The sequence below is a fragment of the Salarias fasciatus genome, chromosome 1 (assembly GCF_902148845.1).
Source record: "Salarias fasciatus chromosome 1, fSalaFa1.1, whole genome shotgun sequence".
NCBI lineage: Eukaryota > Metazoa > Chordata > Actinopteri > Blenniiformes > Blenniidae > Salarias > Salarias fasciatus.
Window position 1 is genome coordinate 39,509,980 of NC_043745.1, and position 18,212 is coordinate 39,528,191.

Consider the following 18,212-nt stretch of genomic DNA (forward strand, 5'->3'; position numbering starts at 1 on the left):
ACACACACACACACACACACACACACACACACACACACACACACACACACCATAAAATGCTCGGTGAAAGGACATGTAGCAGCATTTGAAGCTCTTTTCGGGGGGGGGGGGGGGGGGGGGGGGGGGGGGGGGTGGGGGGGGCAGTGCTCACGCAGAGCTTTTCAGGTGTAATGTTCTGCTGTTGTGAGTAAAATGATGAGCATAATACTTCAGGCTGTCCTGTTCAGTCCTGTGCATGGAGTACGGCAGCCGCACAGGGACAAAAAGCTCGCTGCGCCTCCCCTGAAGCCCTCTGGCGCCCCCCAGGGGAGGTGCGCCTCACACTTTGAAAACCGCTGGTTTAAGTGAAGAAGCAGATACTGTAGGAGCACTTTTATGTCTCAGAACTTTAAACACCATTATATTTTGTGAAAGTGAAAAGGTTTCAGACGTTCTGCTGCACAGCTTCTCTTCATTTTCAGTTGAAATTGAAGCAGCTTTGTAACATTGTCCACGCATCCCTCTCTTTTGTTCTTCCTGTTGGTAGGCCTGGGGAAAAAAATGTTTTTAAAAATGTGAGGACCAAGCAACAACCCAAGGGTCTCACCTGAGAACCAGACAAAAATATTATGTGCACCCCTGAATATAATCTGATGTTGGAGGAAGATGCTCTATAATCTGACGTGATTATTTGAGTGGCTTCATGCTAATGCTAATGCTAACGCTAACACGGCTCGCAGTCAGCCATGCTTCAGTTCTCTCTGGTTGACTGAGGCTCCGCCCCCCCGTCCCTCCTCTGTCCTGCAGGTCTTACCGGAAGCGGCGGCCAGCGGCCACAACGCCGACCTGAACGCGGGGCTGGGGGCGGGGCCGGGGGGGGGCGGCCTCCTCGCCGCCGGCGTGCCAGGAGGAGGTGGAGATGCGGGCGGCGCTGCAGTTCCTGATGCGCCACATGGTGAAGCGCGCCGTCATGCGCTCGCCCATCAAGAGGGCGCTGGGCCTGCCGGACCTGGAGCGCGCCCAGGCCATGATCTACAAGCTGGTGGTGGACGGCCTGCTGGAGCAGCCCGGCGGGGGCGGGGCCAGAGCCGGTGAGGGGGCCGGCGGGGGCGGGGCCGGGGAGGGGCCGGGTGGGGGCGGGGCCAGGGGCGGTGAGCCCGTCTCCATGGCAGCGGCGCTCAGTGACACGAAAGGCACCACTTCCTGGAAACGCTCCGTCTCTGTAAACAGGACAGCAGTTCTGCACATGCTCAGTAGAGACCGTCACTGCGGACTCATGGTCCTGGTCCACATTCTCCTGGTCCTCATTCTCCTGGTCCTGGTCCAGATTCTCCTGGTCTTGATCCTGGTCCTGGTCCACATTCTCTCATTGTCATTCGAAAAAATAAGCATTAAAAAAGTTTCCACAGTGACAAAGTGTTTTCAGGAAGTTGTCCCCGTTTCCATAGAGACAATGCCTGAGCGGTTTTCAAAAGTTGCGTTTCCATGGAGACCGAGCGTTTTCAGAAAGTTGTTTTCCTCCGTTTCCCCCCCGTTTCCATGGAAACGAAGCATTTTCAAATATGTTGTTTTCCTCTGTTTCCATGGAAACGAAGCGTTCTCAAGAAGGTTTTTTCCCCCATTTCCATGGAAACAGAGCATTTTGTCCCCCATTTCCATGGAAACAGAGCATTTTGTCCCCCAGTCTCCTCTGCAGGACCGCTGAGCCGTTTGTTTTGTCCCCCCTGTCGCCCCCCAGGCGGGCGGAGCGAGCCGGAGGGGGAGGGGGAGGGGCCGGAGGGCGAGCCCCTGGCGCAGACCCCGGTCACCACCAGCCCGTCGGCGTCCAGCACCACGTCCTTCATGAGCTCGTCCCTGGAGGACACCACCACGGCCACCACGCCCGTCACCGACACCGAGACGGCGCCGCCGTCCGAGTCCCCGGGCGTCATGCCGCTGAGCCTGCTGAGGTGACACACGCGCGCTCTGCCCCGTCGCCGCGGTAACCGTTGCCGCGATAACCGTTGCCGCGATAACCGTCTCCGCCTCCCGCAGACAAATGTTCTCCAGCTACCCGACCACGGCGCTGGCGCCGAGCCGCCGGGCCCAGACCCCGCCCGTCTCCTCGCTGCCCACCTCCCCGTCCGACGAGGTGGGACGGAGACAGAGCCTCACGTCCCCCGAGTCCCAGCCCAGCAGGACGCAGAACCGCACCGGGACCTGTGAGGACACACACACACAAACACACACAAACACACACACACACACAGATATACATAACTTTAGTTTTACAGATTTAAGTGTCAGAATATAAACTGACTGTCCCCCTGCTGTCCCCCCATTGTCTCCCTGATCTTTCCTTGTTGTCCCTCTGATGTCCCCCTTGTCTTTCCTTGATGTCCCCCCTGTTGTCCCCCCTGTTTCCCCCGCTGTCCCCACGATGTCCCCCCCAGCCCTGTCCGACCCCAGCAGCAGGCTGTCCACGTCCCCCCCTCCGCCCGCCATCGCCGTGCCGCTGCTGGAGATGGGCTTCTCTCTGCGCCAGATCACCAAGGCTCTGGAGGCCACCGGTGAGGACGCCGCCGTCCCCGCTGTCCTCACCTGGGTCTCAGTGGTCCCGCTCTCACTGGAGGACACAGACAGCAACTCACTGCTCCACCTGGTGGCGGGAAGAGGAACTACAGCCTGGGACTGAGATTCTGCCCTCCTGTCCTGTCCTCCTGTCCCCCTGTCCCCCTGTCCTCTGTCCTCCTGTCCCAGGCGCTCGCGGGGAAGCCGACGCCCAGAACATCACTGTCCTCGCCATGTGGATGATCGAACACCCGGGGACGGAAGAGGACCAGGAGGACGCGCTCCGGGGGGGCCGCGACTCGTCCCCGTCCTGCCCGGGAGCCGCAGCGTCCTCTGGGGGGAAGTCCTCCTTCCTGTCGTCCCCCGGGGACGTGGCCGGCGCCGACGCCGCGGAGCTGGAGGAGGGCTTCAGCGAGAGGTGAGACCGGCGGACAGGAGGACGGACGGTGGACGGGATGTGTTTGTCCTGACCGTTCTGTGTGTGTGTGTGTGTGTGTGTGTGTGTGTGTGTGTGCCCCCCCCCCCCCCCCCCGCAGTCCCGAGGGTCTAGACCAGGACGCCTCGTCCTCCGGCGCTCCGCTCAGAGCTCGAGCCGCCGCTGGACGGAAACACCGCTTCGACCTGGCGGCCCGAACGCTGCTGGCCCGCGCCGGTGAGTAAAGCCAGCGCACCCCACTGGGGACGGTGGGACGGACGGCTGACGGTTGTGTCCGTCCCCCCCCAGCCGGCCTGTACCGCTCCGTCCAGGCGCACCACAGCCAGGCGCGGCGTGAGGCGGCGGCGCAGCAGCAGGACCCGGCGGCGCTGTACGACTTCCAGCTGGACGAGGAGCTGGAGATGGACCTGGACGAGGACGCCATGGACGCCATGTTCGGACAGGACCTGGCCGCCGACGCTGACATTCTGGGAATGTGGATCCCGGAGGTACTGGACTGGCCAACATGGGTGTGTGTGCCTTTCAGCTACTGGCAGAGCGCCAACCTCACCCCCCTCCCCCATTACCACCTCCTCCCCCCACCACACCCCGCACCACTTGTTGCCCCTCCCCCGAATCATTGCCCCTCCCCCTTAACTCATTGCTCCTCCCCCTTTCACTCCTTCCCCCTCCCTCTCTCAATGCCCCTTCCCCCCACTTACCCCTCCCTCTCTCAATGCCCCTTCCCCCCACTTACCCCTCCCTCTCTCAATGCCCCTTCCCCCCACTTGCCCCTCCCCTTCGACTCATTGCCCCTCCCTCTGAGTTTGCCCCCCCACCACACTTGATTCCTTGCCCCTGCCCCCTGGCTCATTGCCCCCCCCCCCCGACTCCTTGCCCCTCCCCCAACTTTCTGTCCCTCCCCCTGACTCATTGCCCCTCCCTCTGACTCACTGCCCCCCAACTTCCTGCCCCCCCTGCCTCATTAGCCCCTTCCCATCTTTTTGCCCCCCCCGGCTCCTTGTTTCCCCCCTAGCTGATCTCCCCTGCATGTCAGGAATCCATCACTTCTTCCTCTTTCCTGAGACACTCCAGCCCGACCCCCCCCCCCCCTCCGTCCAGCCGTCTGACGCTGTCTGTCCCCCCCCCCCGCAGCACGTGTGCGAGCCGGAGGACCGGGACGAGGTGGTGGTGTGCGAGCTGTGCGAGGCCAACGTGTCCAACTTCAACCAGCACATGAAGAAGAGCCACCCGGGCTGCGGCCGCAGCGCCAACCGGCAGGGTTACCGTAGCAACGGCTCCTACGTGGACGGCTGGTTCGGCGGCGAGTGCGGCAGCGGCAACCCCTACTACCTGCTGTGCGGCGGCTGCCGGGAGAAGTACCTGGCCGTCAAGAGCAAGGCCAAGGTCCCCGTGGTGGAGAGGTACGGCGTCCCCCGTCGTCCCCCGGCGCCGTTGTGGGCGGAGTCTAACGGTGGCTCCGCCTTGTTGCTCCGCAGGTATAAAGGCCAGGCTCCGGACCTCCTGGGGAAGCAGGACAGCGTCTACGAAGGTCTGGGTCCCGGTTCAGGAAGTCCCCCGTTCCTGTCAGTGGGTTTTAAACCGTCCACCTGTCCCTGCCCCCCCTCCCTCTCCCTCCCCCCCAAACAGAGGACTGGGACATGCTGGACGTGGACGAGGACGAGAAGCTGACGGGCGAGGAGGAGTTCGAGCTGCTGTCCGGCCCGCTGGGCCTGAGCGAGCGCCGCCTCGTCCCTGAGCCCGTCCAGTTCCCGGACAGCGACCCGCTGGGAGCCTCCGTCGCCATGGTGACGGCCGCCAACAGCATGGAGGAGACGCTGCTGCAGATCGGTAGGGACGGGGACGGGGAGGGTTTGTGATGAGTGTGAAGTCCCGACCCCTGACCCCCTGACCCCTGACCTCGGACCCCCCCAGGCTGCCAGACCTCGGTGGACAAGTCGTCCTCGGGCCGCGTCACCCTGGGCGAACAGGCGGCGGCGCTGCAGAGCCCGCATGACCGGGTGATGGCTCTGAGGAGGGTGACAGCCGCCGCCCAGGTCCTGCTGGCCCGGACCATGGTGATGAGGGCCCTGTCCCTGCTGTCCGTCAGGTAACCATGGCAACCACACCAAGAAACACCCCCGCATCTTCCTCTGACATCAGATTATAGAGCATCTTCCTCCTCTAACTCCAGGTTCTTCTTCTTCTTCAGTGGTTCTAGCTGCAGTCTCGCCGCCGGCCTCGAGTCTCTCGGCCTCACCGACATCCGGACCCTGGTGCGCCTCATGTGCCTGGCGGCGGCGGGTCGGGCCGGGCTGTCTACCGGCCCCCCTGGGGCCACGGGCCACGGCGAGCGGTCCCGGGGTTCCGCCAAGGCCAGCAAGCCCATCTCCTGCCTGGCCTACCTCAGCACGGCGGTGGGCTGCCTGGCCTCCAACAGCCCCAACGCCGCCAAGCTGCTGGTGCAGCTCTGCACGCAGGTATCGAACCGGCAACCCCGCGGGCGGTCCATACCGGGTCCTTCGTTACATCAACTTGCCGGAAACTGCTACCTGATGTTTTCACGTGAAACTACGACTCTGTTGGAGCGTCTCGGTTTTCTGTTCCCACGACGACGGAACGCCGTCTGTTTCCCTTCAGAACCTCTGAGTCTGAAGCGTCTCGGTGGAACGTCTCAGAACTCTTTAAATCCTGCTAACCGCTGGTCGGTGCGCGGCGTTCCTTGGCTTTCCTGCAGCGTTCCTCGGTGTTCCGTGGTGTTCTGCTGTGTTCTATAGTGTTCTGCGTCGTTCCTCAGCATTCCTTGTTGATTCATGGCATTCCGTGGTGTTCCTTGGCGTTTCTTGGCATTCCGTGGTGTTCCTCTGTGTTCCTAGGCGTTCTGTTCCTCGCCGTACCTTTGTGTTCCTTGGTGTTCCGTTGTGTTCCACGGCCTTCCGCAGCTTTTCTTCGTGTTCCTTGGCGTTCGTAGGCATTCCTCTGCGTTTCTCAGATTTCTGTGTCATTCCGAAACATTACATTGCATTCCTCGGCGTTCCGTTGCGTTCCCCGGCATTCCGTGGTGATTTTTGGTGTTCCTTTGCCTTGCATGGCATTTCTTGGTGTTGGCGCGGCATTCTGCAGCGTTCCTTGGTTTTCCATGGCGTTCCCAATGGGTTCCTCAGCGTTCCCCAGCGTTCTTCAGCGTTCCCCAGTGTTCCTTAGTGTTCTTTGGTGTTTCTCGGCATTCCTCAGCGTTTTGTGGCATCCCTCGGCGTTCCTTGGTATTCCTTGGTGTTACTTGGCATTCCTTGGCGTTCCTCGGTGTTCCTTGGTGTTGCTGCTGTGTTCCTCGGCGTCCCTTTGTGTTCCTTGGCATTCTGTTCCTCAGCATACCTTTATGTTCCTTGGTGTTCTGTTGCGTTCCCCGGCCTTCCGCAGCTTTCCTTGGTGTTCTTTGGCATTTTTTGGCATTCTGTTGTGTTCTGCTGCGTTCCTCGGCATTCCATGGCGTTCCTCGGCATTCCTCTGTGTTTCTCGGATTTCTGTGGCATTCCGCAACATTCCTCAGCGTTCCGTTGCGTTCTCCGGCATTCCACGGCATTCCTTGGCATTCCTTAGCATTCCATGCCATTCCTTGGATTTCCGTGGGGTTACGTGCCATTCCTTGGTGTTCCATGGCATTCTCACGGGTTCCTCGGTGTTACTTGATGTTCTGCGACGTTCCTGCTGTGTTCCTCAGCATTCAGTAGCATTCATGCTGTGTTCCTCGGCGTTCTGTAGCATTCCTCAGTATTCCTCAGTGTTTCTCGGGGTTCCTCAGCATTCCGCGGTGTTCCCTTGTGCCCCTCGGCGTTCTGCAGCCTCCTTGACCTCCTGACTCTCCCCGTTCCCCCCAGAACCTGATCTCGGCCGCCACCGGCATGAACCTGACCACTGTGGATGACCCGGTCCAGAGGCGCTTCCTGCCCAGCTTCCTGCGTGGCGTCGCTGAGGAGAACAAGCTCGTCACGTCGCCCAACTTCGTGGTGACGCAGGCGCTGGTGGCGCTGCTGGCCGACAAGGGCGCCCGGCTGCGGCCGCCGCACGACAAGGCCGAGCTGGAGAGGAGAGGTCGGTACCGGGTGTTCCGGGGTGTTCCAGCAAGGGTTACAGGGGTTCCCGGGGTACCGGGGGTTACAGGGGGTTCTGGGATGGGTTCTGGTTGTTCTGGGGGGTGTTACGGCGAGGTTTCCAGGGGTTTCAAGGGGTTCCAGAGAGTTCCAACAAGGGTTCCGGGGGGTTCAGGCAGTTCTTTTCTTGTTTTGACTCACAGAACCATCAAGGCCTTGGTCTCGCCCAGAACCCAGAAAACCGGCCCTCAGTCCTCAGATAAAGTTTTGGGTTCCTATTCCGTGTTCCACCAGAGCCGCTGAGCTCTCTAGAACCACCAGGTTCCATCTGGAACCGGTCTTGCCCTTGGTCCAGCATGTCTTACTCTTTTCTCAGGAATCAGAAATTCTGAATTGAGAACCTTGCTGCGTCACAGAACCTCTGCTGGGGTTCTTGGTTCCTGTGGTATTTTATTATGGTAAATGGACTTGCATAGCGCTTTTTACCCTGCAATGACAGATCCCAAAGCGCTTCACACTGCATGATCACATTCACCCATTCACACCATACTGGGTGGTGGTAAACTGCTATTGTAGCCACAGCTGCCCTGGGGCAGACTGACGGAAGCGAGGCTGCCAATTTGTGCCATCGGCCCGTCCGACCACCACCAACCACTCACTCTCACACTGCTTTCACACTTAGGCAAGGTGGGTGAAGTGTCTTGCCCAAGGACACAACGACAGCTTTACGCCTGCGGGAGCGGTGATCGAACCGCCAACCTTCCGGTTATAAGACGACCCGCTCTACCATCTGAGCTACTGTCGCCCCAGTATTACATCAGAGCGATGGGTCTGGACTGGTTCGAGCCGTCGATGGTAGGGTTTTTGGGGACAGGGATGATGGTGGGCGCTTTCAGACACGTGGGGACGGTGGTATGTACGGGGAGGGGTTGGACAGTTTGGTGAGGCCATCATTAACTGAATCTGGCCCAGTGCCGGGCTAACGTTAGCATCGGGGGTTATGAAGACCTCTCCAAGACTGCTCTGTTGGAGCAGTCTTGGAGAGGAGGATGGGGGCTCTAATACAGAGTATCTTGAGGAACTCCAAACATCCACTGCACGACACAGTTGCAGCTCAAAAAAGTGAGCGGAGTAACAGGCTCCTGTCATTGCACTGCAGAACTGAGCACTTCAAGAGGTCGTTCATCCCCTCAGCAATCAGGCTGTATAACAGATGTGCCTGAGCCAAACTAAGTACAATCCGAGCACTTGTATTTATTGTACTGTTGTTATTTATTATTTGCATGTGAACGATCTGTGTGCTGCTGGACACCGGAATTTCTCCCTTGGGAGATTAATAAAGTTTTTATCTATCTATCTATCTGATGATGACGGTAGCTCCCGTGGCAAACGGAAGGGTCGGCACTGGACGGACATGTTGGTTGTCCATCACTCTGCTGTCTGAGCACCAGTCCTCGAGGCCCCCTGCCATACTCACACTGGGGACTCTGGTTTGGTCATGGCGGTGGATGCCAGCTGGACTTCAGCCGGGATTTCCTGATGATCAGAAGATGGTACTCAAGGATGTAGCAGTTGTGGCCGATCTGCGATTGCAGGTCGTCCATTGTATTTTAGAGGGATCTGGCGTTTGTTCGGAAGCGGTGGTCTGTGCGGTCGTCTCCTAAGCTAGGCTAGCACACCTGCCCGGCATCCGCAGTTCTGCTTCCTGTCCTTGCGCCTACATTTGGATTTTGGACCTAGGGGTGGTTTGGGGGAGCAGGGGGTGTCGGTTACTCCTCTGACTGACAGCACTCTACAACAAAATGCGTTAGCTTCCCTAAGGGTTAGCTTAAGCTCTTCAGCTTTAGCTTCTCTACATGCTAAGAATCGCGAAAACGTCTTTTCCTGTTAGAAACTCCCCAACCGCAGACTCTTGCTCTTGCTTGATTGTTGTAATACTTGGTATTCTGGCGACAACTTTACTTATCGCAGCTTTTGTGCGATGGTTAAAGTTTATCTCCATTTTGGAGGAAGCTACGCGCAGTGAAGGCATCACTTCCGGTTTAGCCACCGGAATTCGCCCCAAAATTTTGGAAACAAAAAGCAGCAACGCTAATTGGCTCATCCATCGCACTGCTCCGTTGCATTCTCTTAGACCCTCCCTCGCTCCGTAATCCAGATGTGGAATGGACGGGGCTGGCTTACCCTGCTAGCGTTTTGGACGCTGTGGTCCTCAGTGGACTGTTGTCGGTTCTCGCTGGTGGATCCTGTGCTGACGTTGTGTGTTCCGTGTGGATCCGGTCTAACTCCCCCTCCCCTGCCCCCCCAGGCCCCTTGGACCTGGCCAACGCCCTAGCCGCCTGCTGCCTGTCATCCCGCCTGTCCTCGCAGCACCGCCAGTGGGCAGCGCAGCAGCTGGTTCGCACGCTGGCCGCCCACGACCGCGACAGCGGCCACGACCGGGACGGTGGCCTCGGCCGCCCGCAGACCTTCGCCGACGCGGCGGGCGACCTGAGGAAGTGCTCCTCCGTCCGGCTGGAGGCGCACCAGAGCAGGGTGGGTGGTCGCTCCGTCCGTCCCGCTGGTTCCCCTGGTCCTCCGACTCTGAGTCTAACCAGACCCCGCCCATCCCCCGCCCCTCCAGGTCATCACCTGCGCCTGGTGCAGTAAGAAGGGTCTGCTGGCCACCAGCGGCACCGACGGCACGGTCCGGGTGTGGAGTGTCGCCAAGAACCAGTACAGCCTGCAGCAGACCTGCATCTTCAACCGGGACGGCGGGTCGCCGGAGGAGGCGGCGCCCGGCCTGGGCTCGCCCGGAGACCCCGGTCTGTCCCCGCTGGCCTGGAGCGTGACGGGCCGGTTCCTGGCCTGCGCCATGGAGAAGACGGTCAACGTCTGGCAAGTCAACGGTAATCCGCCGCCGTCCCGAATCCGTCCAGACGTTCCGTTCAGACTCATCCCTCCTGCACCTCTGACCCCGACCACCAGGGGGCCTCAGTCACACAGCCTGCTTTTATTCCTACACAAACTTGCTAGACCAGCGCTCAAACCGTGGTCCCCAGATTAGAACCAATGCTGTTCCGCTCTTTGTGTTGTTTGTGTTTGTGTTGTGTTGTTTTCCTCATTGTGAAAAGTTCTCTAGAAATTAAGTTTGAAAACTCTACGATCACCCAGAGCTCTAGAACCACCAGAACTCTAGATAGAACCACCAGTGTTCTAGAACTGCATCGAACCACCAGGCCTGCAGTCTCACTGGGTCCCCCCCCGTCACCCTCTTGTCCCCCCTGCAGGTGGCCGCGGCCTGGTGGACCTGCAGCCCCACTGGGTGTCCTGTCTGTCCTGGCCGGAGGACGAGGCTGAGTCCCTGTGGTGCGGGGAACCCCGAGACGTGCTGCTGGTGGGACGGATGGACGGGTCGCTGGGCCTCTTGGAGGTTCTGGACTCGTCCGTCCTCCACCGCACAGAGCTGGAGCACTGCTACCGGAAAGACGGTACGGCCCGAAACCGGGTCCTGACCCCCCTCGGTACCGGAACCACCTTCATCAGAGTAATGACAGAACCGTTCCGTCTCAGTGGCAGTGACCCAGGTGTCCTGGTTCAGCGAGGACCGGCCCTTCGCCGTGGGCTACGAGGACGGCAAGCTGCTGATCGGGTCCAAGGAGCCTCTGGAGAAGGGGGCCATCGTGGTCATCGACGCCCACAAGGTGAAGAACTGAACCCTGCTAGGGTCTAGAACCTGTTCAGGTCTAGAACATGTTGAGGTCTGGATCCTGCTGGAACTGTCAACGTTTACAATGTTCTGTACTCGTGTAATTGCCCCCACCCCCCCACCCCCCCCCCCCCCCCCCCACCCCACATCCCCCTTCCCCCCCGTCCCCCTCCTGGCCCCCCCGGCCCCCCGTCCTCAGGAGTCCATCAGCAGCATGTGCTGGAACCCCAGCGGTCAGATCCTGCTGACGTGTGCCAAAGAGGAGACGGTGAAGCTGTGGTCCGGTCCGGACCCAGACTGGCACTCGGGGTCCGGGTCCGGGTCTGGGTCGGGCTGGCGCTGCCTGCAGACCCTGAGGCACCCGTCCCCGGTGAACGGTGCGGCGTGGTGCGGCCTGCCGGGCCGAGGACCCCGACCCCTCGGCATGCTGGCCATGTAAGACCCCCCTGATCCTCCCCTGGTTTTCCGGTCTGGCCGAGTCCCCGGTGGTCCACCACTCCTCCATCTGCTTGCAGATGCTGCCAGAACGGCCTGGTGTCCGTCTGGACCGTCCCCCAGGATGCCTCCGGGTTCCCCCAGTCCGGCTCCTCGCACCCGGACGGCTGGTGGGACAGCGAGGCCAGGCCCCGGCCCACGGTAACCCCCCCGGCGACGGGCGCCCTCCGGGCCCCGCCGGCCCCCCAGGTCTCAACCTTTGTCTCGGTGTTGCAGTCGTCCCGGTGGACGGAAGAGGGCGCCGTGTGCGTCTTCCAGCTGAAGGGACACGTCACCCCGGTGAGGACGCTGGCCTTCAGCCCCGACGGTCTGGCCCTGGCCTCTGGAGGGGTGGGGGGACTCCTGAACATCTGGTCCCTAAGGGTGAGTGTGTGTGTGTGTGTGTGTGTGTGTGTTTGTGTGTGTTTGTGTGTGTGTGTGTGTGTGTGTGTGTGTGTGTGTGTGTGTGTGTGTGTGTGTGTGTGTGTGTCTGTGTGTGTGTGTCTGTGTGGTTTTGTGTGTGTGTGTGAGTGTGGTTTTGTGTGTGTGTGTGTGTGTGTGTGTGTGTGTCCCTCAGCTCAGTCTGGTTCTGGTTTCCTCAGGACGGCTCGGTTCTGCAGACCGTGGTGGCCGGTTCCGGAGCGATCCAGAACATGGCGTGGATCCCGGATGTGGGCGTGGCCGTCTGTTCCAACCGGTCCAAGGTGAGGACGTGACTCCGAGTCCCTCCCTCCTCGGAGACGCTGGGTTCTGTTCCCGGTTCTGATCCGTCTCTCCTGGGCCTGAAGGACGTGCTGGTGGTGAACTGCTCCAAGGAGTTCCTGTCGTCCAATCACGTGCTGGCGACGTGCCGCACGGCGCTGAAGAAGCAGGGCGTGGTGGGACTCAACATGGCGCCCTGCATGAGGGCCTTCCTGGAGAGGCTGCCGGTCATGCTGCAGGAGCAGTACGCCTACGAGAAGGTGGGACCGGAGGGACGGGGGTCGAACCCTAAGCCGAAGCCAAACCCAAATCCTGGACTGACTCAGCTTCTTACACTGTACCACAGAGGAGCCACTTCCTCATGGTCATGACTTCCTGTATGTTAATGACTTCCTGTATGGTGACAGACTTCCTGTATAGTGATTGACTTCTTGTATGGTAACAACTTCCTGTATGGTGACTGACTTCCTGTCTGGTTACCGACTTCCTGTATGGTGGCTGACTTCCTGTGTAGCATAGAACTTCCTGTATAATGACTGACTACCTGTGAAGCAGATAAGTTCCTGTATAGTAACTGACTTCCTGTATAGTGGAGAACTTCTTGTATGGTGACGACTTTGTGTATGGTAACGACTTCCTGTATAGAGACTGACTTACTGTATGGTGACGACTTCCTGTCTGGTTACTGACTTCCTGTTAAGCAGAGAACTTCCTGTGTTGTGACTGACTTCCTGTATGGTGACTGATTTCCTGTCATGTGGCTGACTGTATTTTCATTTCCTGTGTTTTGCCTTGCTGGGGTCTCTGACGGGGTTCTTCTGGTCTGGCCCGGCCCGGTCCTGCAGCCCCATGTGGTCTGCGGGGATCAGCTGGTCCACAGCCCCTACATGCAGTGCCTGGCCTCGCTGGCCGTGGGCCTCAACCTGGACCAGCTCCTGTGCCGGCCCCCCGTGCCCCCCCACCTCCGGCACCTCCCGCTGGAGTCCGGCACCGCCGTGTGGAGCGCCAGCGAGTGGGCGTGGCTAGACTGCTTCTCCACCACGGTGAAGGCGGCCGAGGCGCTGGCCCGCGGAGCCCCCTTCCCCGAGTCCTTCTGCGTCCCGGACCTGGAGCCGGTTCCCAAAGAGGAGATGGCCCTGCTGATGGTGAGACCCCCCAAAGACCTACATAGAACCCCATAGACCCCCTAGACCCACAGAGACCCCCACAGACACACGCAGAGATACAGACGTAGATCCAGGGGGAAAGACAGATCTGTGTGAGACAGAGGCAGGAATGAGGAAGTAAACATTAGATCTATATATCAGATGGATGGGGGGATCCAAGCGCAGGTACTAGAGAGGGGCTGTGTGTCCAGTCGTCACGTCAGTGACAGCGACTGATGGGTGAAGGTCATGTGATGAAGTTCATGTGGTGAAGGTTACAGGGTGAAGGTCAGGTCAGAGGGTGAAGGTCATGTGTTTAAGGTCACAAGGTAAAGGTCATGTGGTGAGGGTGACGTGATGAAGGTCATGTGGTGAAGGTCACAGGTCAGGGGTGAAGGTCATGTGTTGTGTTTAAGGTCACAAGATAAAGGTCATGTGGTGAGGGTAATGTGATGGTTAAAGGGTAAAGGTTATGTGGTGAAGGTCACAGGGTGAATGTCATGTGGTGAAGGTCATTTTGAGGTCACAGGGTGAAGGTTATGTGATGAGGGTCAAAGGGTGAAGGTCATTTGAAGGTCATAGGGTAAAGGTCATGAGGTGAGAGTCAAAGGGTAAGGGTCATTTGAAGGTTGTGTGGTGAAGTCTCTGCTCTGGTCAACAGGACAACAGTAAGTGGACGTCTGGATTGGACGAGCAGATCATGTCCTGGGCCACCTCCAGACCAGAGGTACACACTGTGTGTGTGTGTGTGTGTGGTGTGTGTGGTGTGTGTGTGGTGTGTGTGGTGTGTGTGTGTGTAACCCCTCCTCCTCTCGCCTCCCTCCAGGACTGGCACCTGGGGGGTAAATGCGACGTCTTCCTCTGGGGGGCAGGAAGACACGGCCAGCTGGCCGAGGCGGGAAGAAACATCCTGCTGCCGACCACAGCGCCATCTTTCTCCCAGGCTCAGCAGGTACGCACGCACACACACGCACGCACACACACACACACACACATGCACACACTCTTGAAACTGAAAATCAGTGAAAATCTGTGTGTGTGTGTGTGTGTGTGTGTGTGTGTGTGTGTGTGTGTGTGTGTGTGTGTGTGTGTGTGTGTGTGTGTGTGTGTGTGTGTGTGTGTGTGTTCCAGGTGGTGTGCGGTCAGAACTGCACCTTCGTCATCCAGCCTAACGGGACGGTGCTGGCCTGCGGGGAGGGAAGCTACGGCCGGCTGGGACAGGGCAACTCCGACGACCTGCACGTGCTGACGGTCATCTCCGCTCTGCAAGGTGACCTCTGACCCTGACCTCTGACCCCGGGCCTGGAGACCCTGACCTCTGACCCGGGCCTGGAGACCCTGACCTCTGACCCGGGCCGAGCCGACCTGACCTTGCCGCCGCTCCCCCGCCAGGCTTCGTGGTGACCCAGCTGGTGACGTCGTGCGGCAGCGACGGCCACTCCATGGCGCTGACGGAGAGCGGCGAGGTCTTCAGCTGGGGCGACGGCGACTACGGCAAGCTGGGCCACGGCAACAGCGACCGGCAGCGGCGGCCGCGGCAGATCGAGGCGCTGCAGGGCGAGGAGGTGGTGCAGGTCGGTCCGCCGCCCGCCGGTCCCGCCGTGGTCTCGGCGGCTCGGCGGCTCAGTGGTTTCCCGCTCTCTGCCCCTGCAGATGTCCTGCGGGTTCAAACACTCGGCCGTGGTGACGGCCGACGGGAAGCTCTTCACCTTCGGGAACGGCGACTACGGCCGGCTGGGCCTGGGCAACACCTCCAACAAGAAGCTCCCGGAGAAGGTCACGGCCCTGGAGGGCTACCAAGTGGGCCAGGTCAGGACCGGGACCCCGGGTTCAGGACCCGCTCCAGGCTGACAGTCTGTAACGCTGTAGGAAAACCTGTTTCTGAACCGGTCTGTCCTGCACCTGCTTCTGGTCTCCAGGGTCCACGGTTCGAATCCGTCTGACTGAACATGGATCCTGGACTGAGTTCAGACCGAGTCCAGACTCCAGTCTTTTATAGCTTCCCGGGTGTTTGTTTACGAGACGACATTGCTTGGAGAACTTTATGGGAACACACCAAGTCTGTCTCCATGGAAACAGGAGAAAGTGAAACTTCAGAGCACTCCGTCTCCGTAGAAACGGGAGAAATTCAAATTGTTCAGAGTGCCCCGTTTCCATGGAAACAGCAGAAATTGAGACCGTTCAAAGTGCCCCATCTCCATGGAAACGGGAGAAAACAAACCGTTCAGAGCACTCCGTCTCCATGGAAACGGGACAAATGAACCGTTGAAAGCCTCTGTCTCCATGGACACGGGAGAAAATGAAACTGTTCATGGCACTCCGTCTCCGTGGAAACAGGAGAAAATGAAACTGTTCAAAGCAGTCCGTATCCGTGAAATGGGAGAAAATAAAATTTCAAAGCACTCCGTCTCCATGGCAACTGGAGAAATTGAAACTGTTCAGAGCACTCCATCTCCATGGAAACAGGAATGTTTTCCTCTGACCCCCCGGTCCAGATTGTCTGGGTTCCCGGCTCTATGACCATGTTGGAGCGGTTGTCGTGTTGAGGGGTTCTAACCCGGGGTCCTCTCCATGTGCCCCGCCCCCCCCAGGTGGCCTGCGGTCTGAACCACACCCTGGTGGTCTCCGCTGACGGGACGATGGTCTGGGCCTTCGGGGACGGGGACTACGGCAAGCTGGGCCTGGGGAACTCCACCGCCAAGTCGTCCCCTCAGGTGAGGCGGCGAGCCGGTGGGACGCCGTGGGTGCCGTGCGCCAGTGTTTAAACCCCCCCCCCCGCTGTCTCCGGTCCCTCAGAAGGTGGACGTCCTCTGCGGGGTGGGGGTCCAGAAGGTGGCCTGCGGGACCCAGTTCTCCGTGGCCCTGACCAAAGACGGGAAGGTCTTCACCTTCGGACAAGGTGAGGCTCTGTCCCGGACGGCGTGCCGGACGTCCCCGCGCCGCGGCTCACGGTTTGATCCCCCCCCCCTCCCCCCGACACGTAGACCGTCTGATCGGACTCCCGGAGGGACGGGCCCGGAACCACAACCGGCCCCAGCAGGTCCCGGCGCTGGCCGGGGTCCACATCCAGGACGTGGCCGTCGGCGCCGAGCACACCCTGGTCCTGTCCTCCACCGGGGACGTCTACACCTGGGGGAGCAACTCGGAGGGACAGGTGGGCTACACACCCACAGAGAGAGAGAGAGAGAGAGAGAGACACACACACACACACACACACACACACACACACACACACACACACACACACACACACACACACACACACACACACACACACACACCGTTTGAGAAAGAGAGAGACACACACAGTGAGAGAGACAGTCACACCAATAGAGAGACACTCACAGACACAGAGAGAGAGAGAGAGAGAGAGAGAGACTTCATATTTACATTCTGAGCAGTGACTCTGGGCTATTGTGACCTGTGTGTGTGTGTGTGTGTGTGTGTGTCTGTGTGTCTGTGTGTCTGTGTGTGTGTGTGTGTGTGTGTGTGTGTGTGTGTGTCAGCTGGGTCTGGGACACACTAACCACGTCCGGGAGCCCACCCTGGTGTCGGTGCTTCAGGGTAAAAACATCCACCAGATCTCGGCCGGCCGCTGCCACAGCGCCGCCTGGACGGCGCCCTGCGTGCCGCCGCGGGCGCCAGGTGAGAACCACACACACACACACACACACACACACACACACACACACATGCCCCGGTGGCCCCGCCTGACCCCCCCTCCTCCCCAGGCTCCTCGGTGCCCCTGCAGCTGGGCCTGCCCCCCGCCGTGCCCCCCCAGTACGGCGGCCTGAAGGAGCTGAGCCTGGAGGCGGTCCGGGCCAGGCTCCGCCTCCTCTACCACTTCTCTGACCTCATGTACTCCTCCTGGAGGCTGCTCAACCTCAGCCCCAGCAACCAGGTACACACACTCACACACACACTGCTGACAGAGACATACACACACACTGACAGACACACACTGCTGACAGAGACATACACACACACTGACATACACTCACACACACACTGAAATACACACACCTGCACACAGACACACACCTACACACACTGACATACACACGCTCGTACAGACACAGACACCAAACAAACACACACACACTCATATTAACACACGCACTCATACAGACACACACAGTCAGACACAGACACACTGATAGACACACACTCACATGCACTCAAACACCCACACACACTCACACCAACACACACACACAGACAGAAACACACACACGGACACACACACACCCACACACACGGTGTGTGTATCAGCGTTGTCTCCTCCGTCTCCCTGCAGAGCAGCACGTCCCGCTACAGCGCCGGGACCTGGGGCCTGGTCCAGGGCCAGCTGCGCCCCCTGCTGGCCCCCCGGGTCTACACCCTGCCCATGGTGCGCTCCATCGGCAAGACCATGGTGCAGGGCAAGAACTACGGCCCCCAGATCACCGTCAAGAGGATCTCCACCCGGTCCGTCTGTGTGTGTGTGTCTGTCTGTGTTTGTGTGTCTGTGTCTGTGTCTCTCTCACTCTGTGTGTGTGTCTGTATGTGTCTGTCTGTCTGTGTGTGTTTCTGTGTGTATGTATGTGTCTGTGTCCGTGTGTGTGTGTCTGTTTGCCTGTGTGTTTCTGTTTGTGTGTCTGTCTCTGTGTTTGTGTGTCACCAGTGAAACATGAGGAGAAATGTGGCTGTGGTGAGGGGGCGTGGCCTCTGATAAGGGGTGTGGCCTCACATAAGGGGGCGTGGCCTGTGACCTCAGTGTGAACTGTCTTTAAGATATTAAAGCTCGTGTCCGGAGTTCTGACAGAGAGAGGTTTTTTTTTTTTTAATCCAGCGTCTGGAGGCTCCGCCCTCCCTCTGCTTCCATGAGCGACCAAGCCACGCCCCTTTGATTGTGCACGCTATTATCCGTCAGGTGAAAATGAGAGCCTCCAGTCCCGCAGCAGCCTCCATGTTGAGCTGTTTCCTGGATGTTCAGCAGACAGTGGATATATCTGCTGCAGAGCTAACTCTCCTCTGCTGGGCGAGCGACGTGCTCTCTGGCTGCTCCACACTTTGATTGACAACACGAGAATGCGGAAGCTCGAAATCTATTGGCTGAAGCTGACCGGCGCTTTTTCAGATAACATGGGGGTCTATGAGACGACGGCGGAGCTCATAAATAAATTTTT

General features: G+C 59.3%; 1 protein-coding gene across 1 annotated transcript in view; it reads left to right on the forward strand.

Moving 5' to 3' along the window:
* Positions 1–18,212, forward strand: part of herc1 (HECT and RLD domain containing E3 ubiquitin protein ligase family member 1) — a 59,164-nt gene that overhangs the window by 34,583 nt on the left and 6,369 nt on the right. Inside the window, 35 exon segments of the mRNA XM_030105508.1 lie at positions 787–834; positions 836–1,070; positions 1,718–1,928; positions 2,014–2,180; positions 2,412–2,528; positions 2,719–2,947; positions 3,066–3,181; positions 3,254–3,474; positions 4,100–4,368; positions 4,444–4,496; positions 4,595–4,795; positions 4,880–5,054; positions 5,157–5,424; positions 6,823–7,036; positions 9,344–9,570; positions 9,659–9,923; positions 10,305–10,505; positions 10,588–10,718; positions 10,923–11,158; positions 11,239–11,359; positions 11,435–11,581; positions 11,800–11,901; positions 11,986–12,159; positions 12,745–13,044; positions 13,706–13,771; positions 13,871–13,996; positions 14,176–14,314; positions 14,437–14,618; positions 14,698–14,853; positions 15,636–15,758; positions 15,841–15,943; positions 16,029–16,198; positions 16,551–16,689; positions 16,776–16,945; positions 17,342–17,511. Coding sequence (XP_029961368.1) covers positions 787–834; positions 836–1,070; positions 1,718–1,928; positions 2,014–2,180; positions 2,412–2,528; positions 2,719–2,947; positions 3,066–3,181; positions 3,254–3,474; positions 4,100–4,368; positions 4,444–4,496; positions 4,595–4,795; positions 4,880–5,054; positions 5,157–5,424; positions 6,823–7,036; positions 9,344–9,570; positions 9,659–9,923; positions 10,305–10,505; positions 10,588–10,718; positions 10,923–11,158; positions 11,239–11,359; positions 11,435–11,581; positions 11,800–11,901; positions 11,986–12,159; positions 12,745–13,044; positions 13,706–13,771; positions 13,871–13,996; positions 14,176–14,314; positions 14,437–14,618; positions 14,698–14,853; positions 15,636–15,758; positions 15,841–15,943; positions 16,029–16,198; positions 16,551–16,689; positions 16,776–16,945; positions 17,342–17,511 — 5,972 coding nt within the window.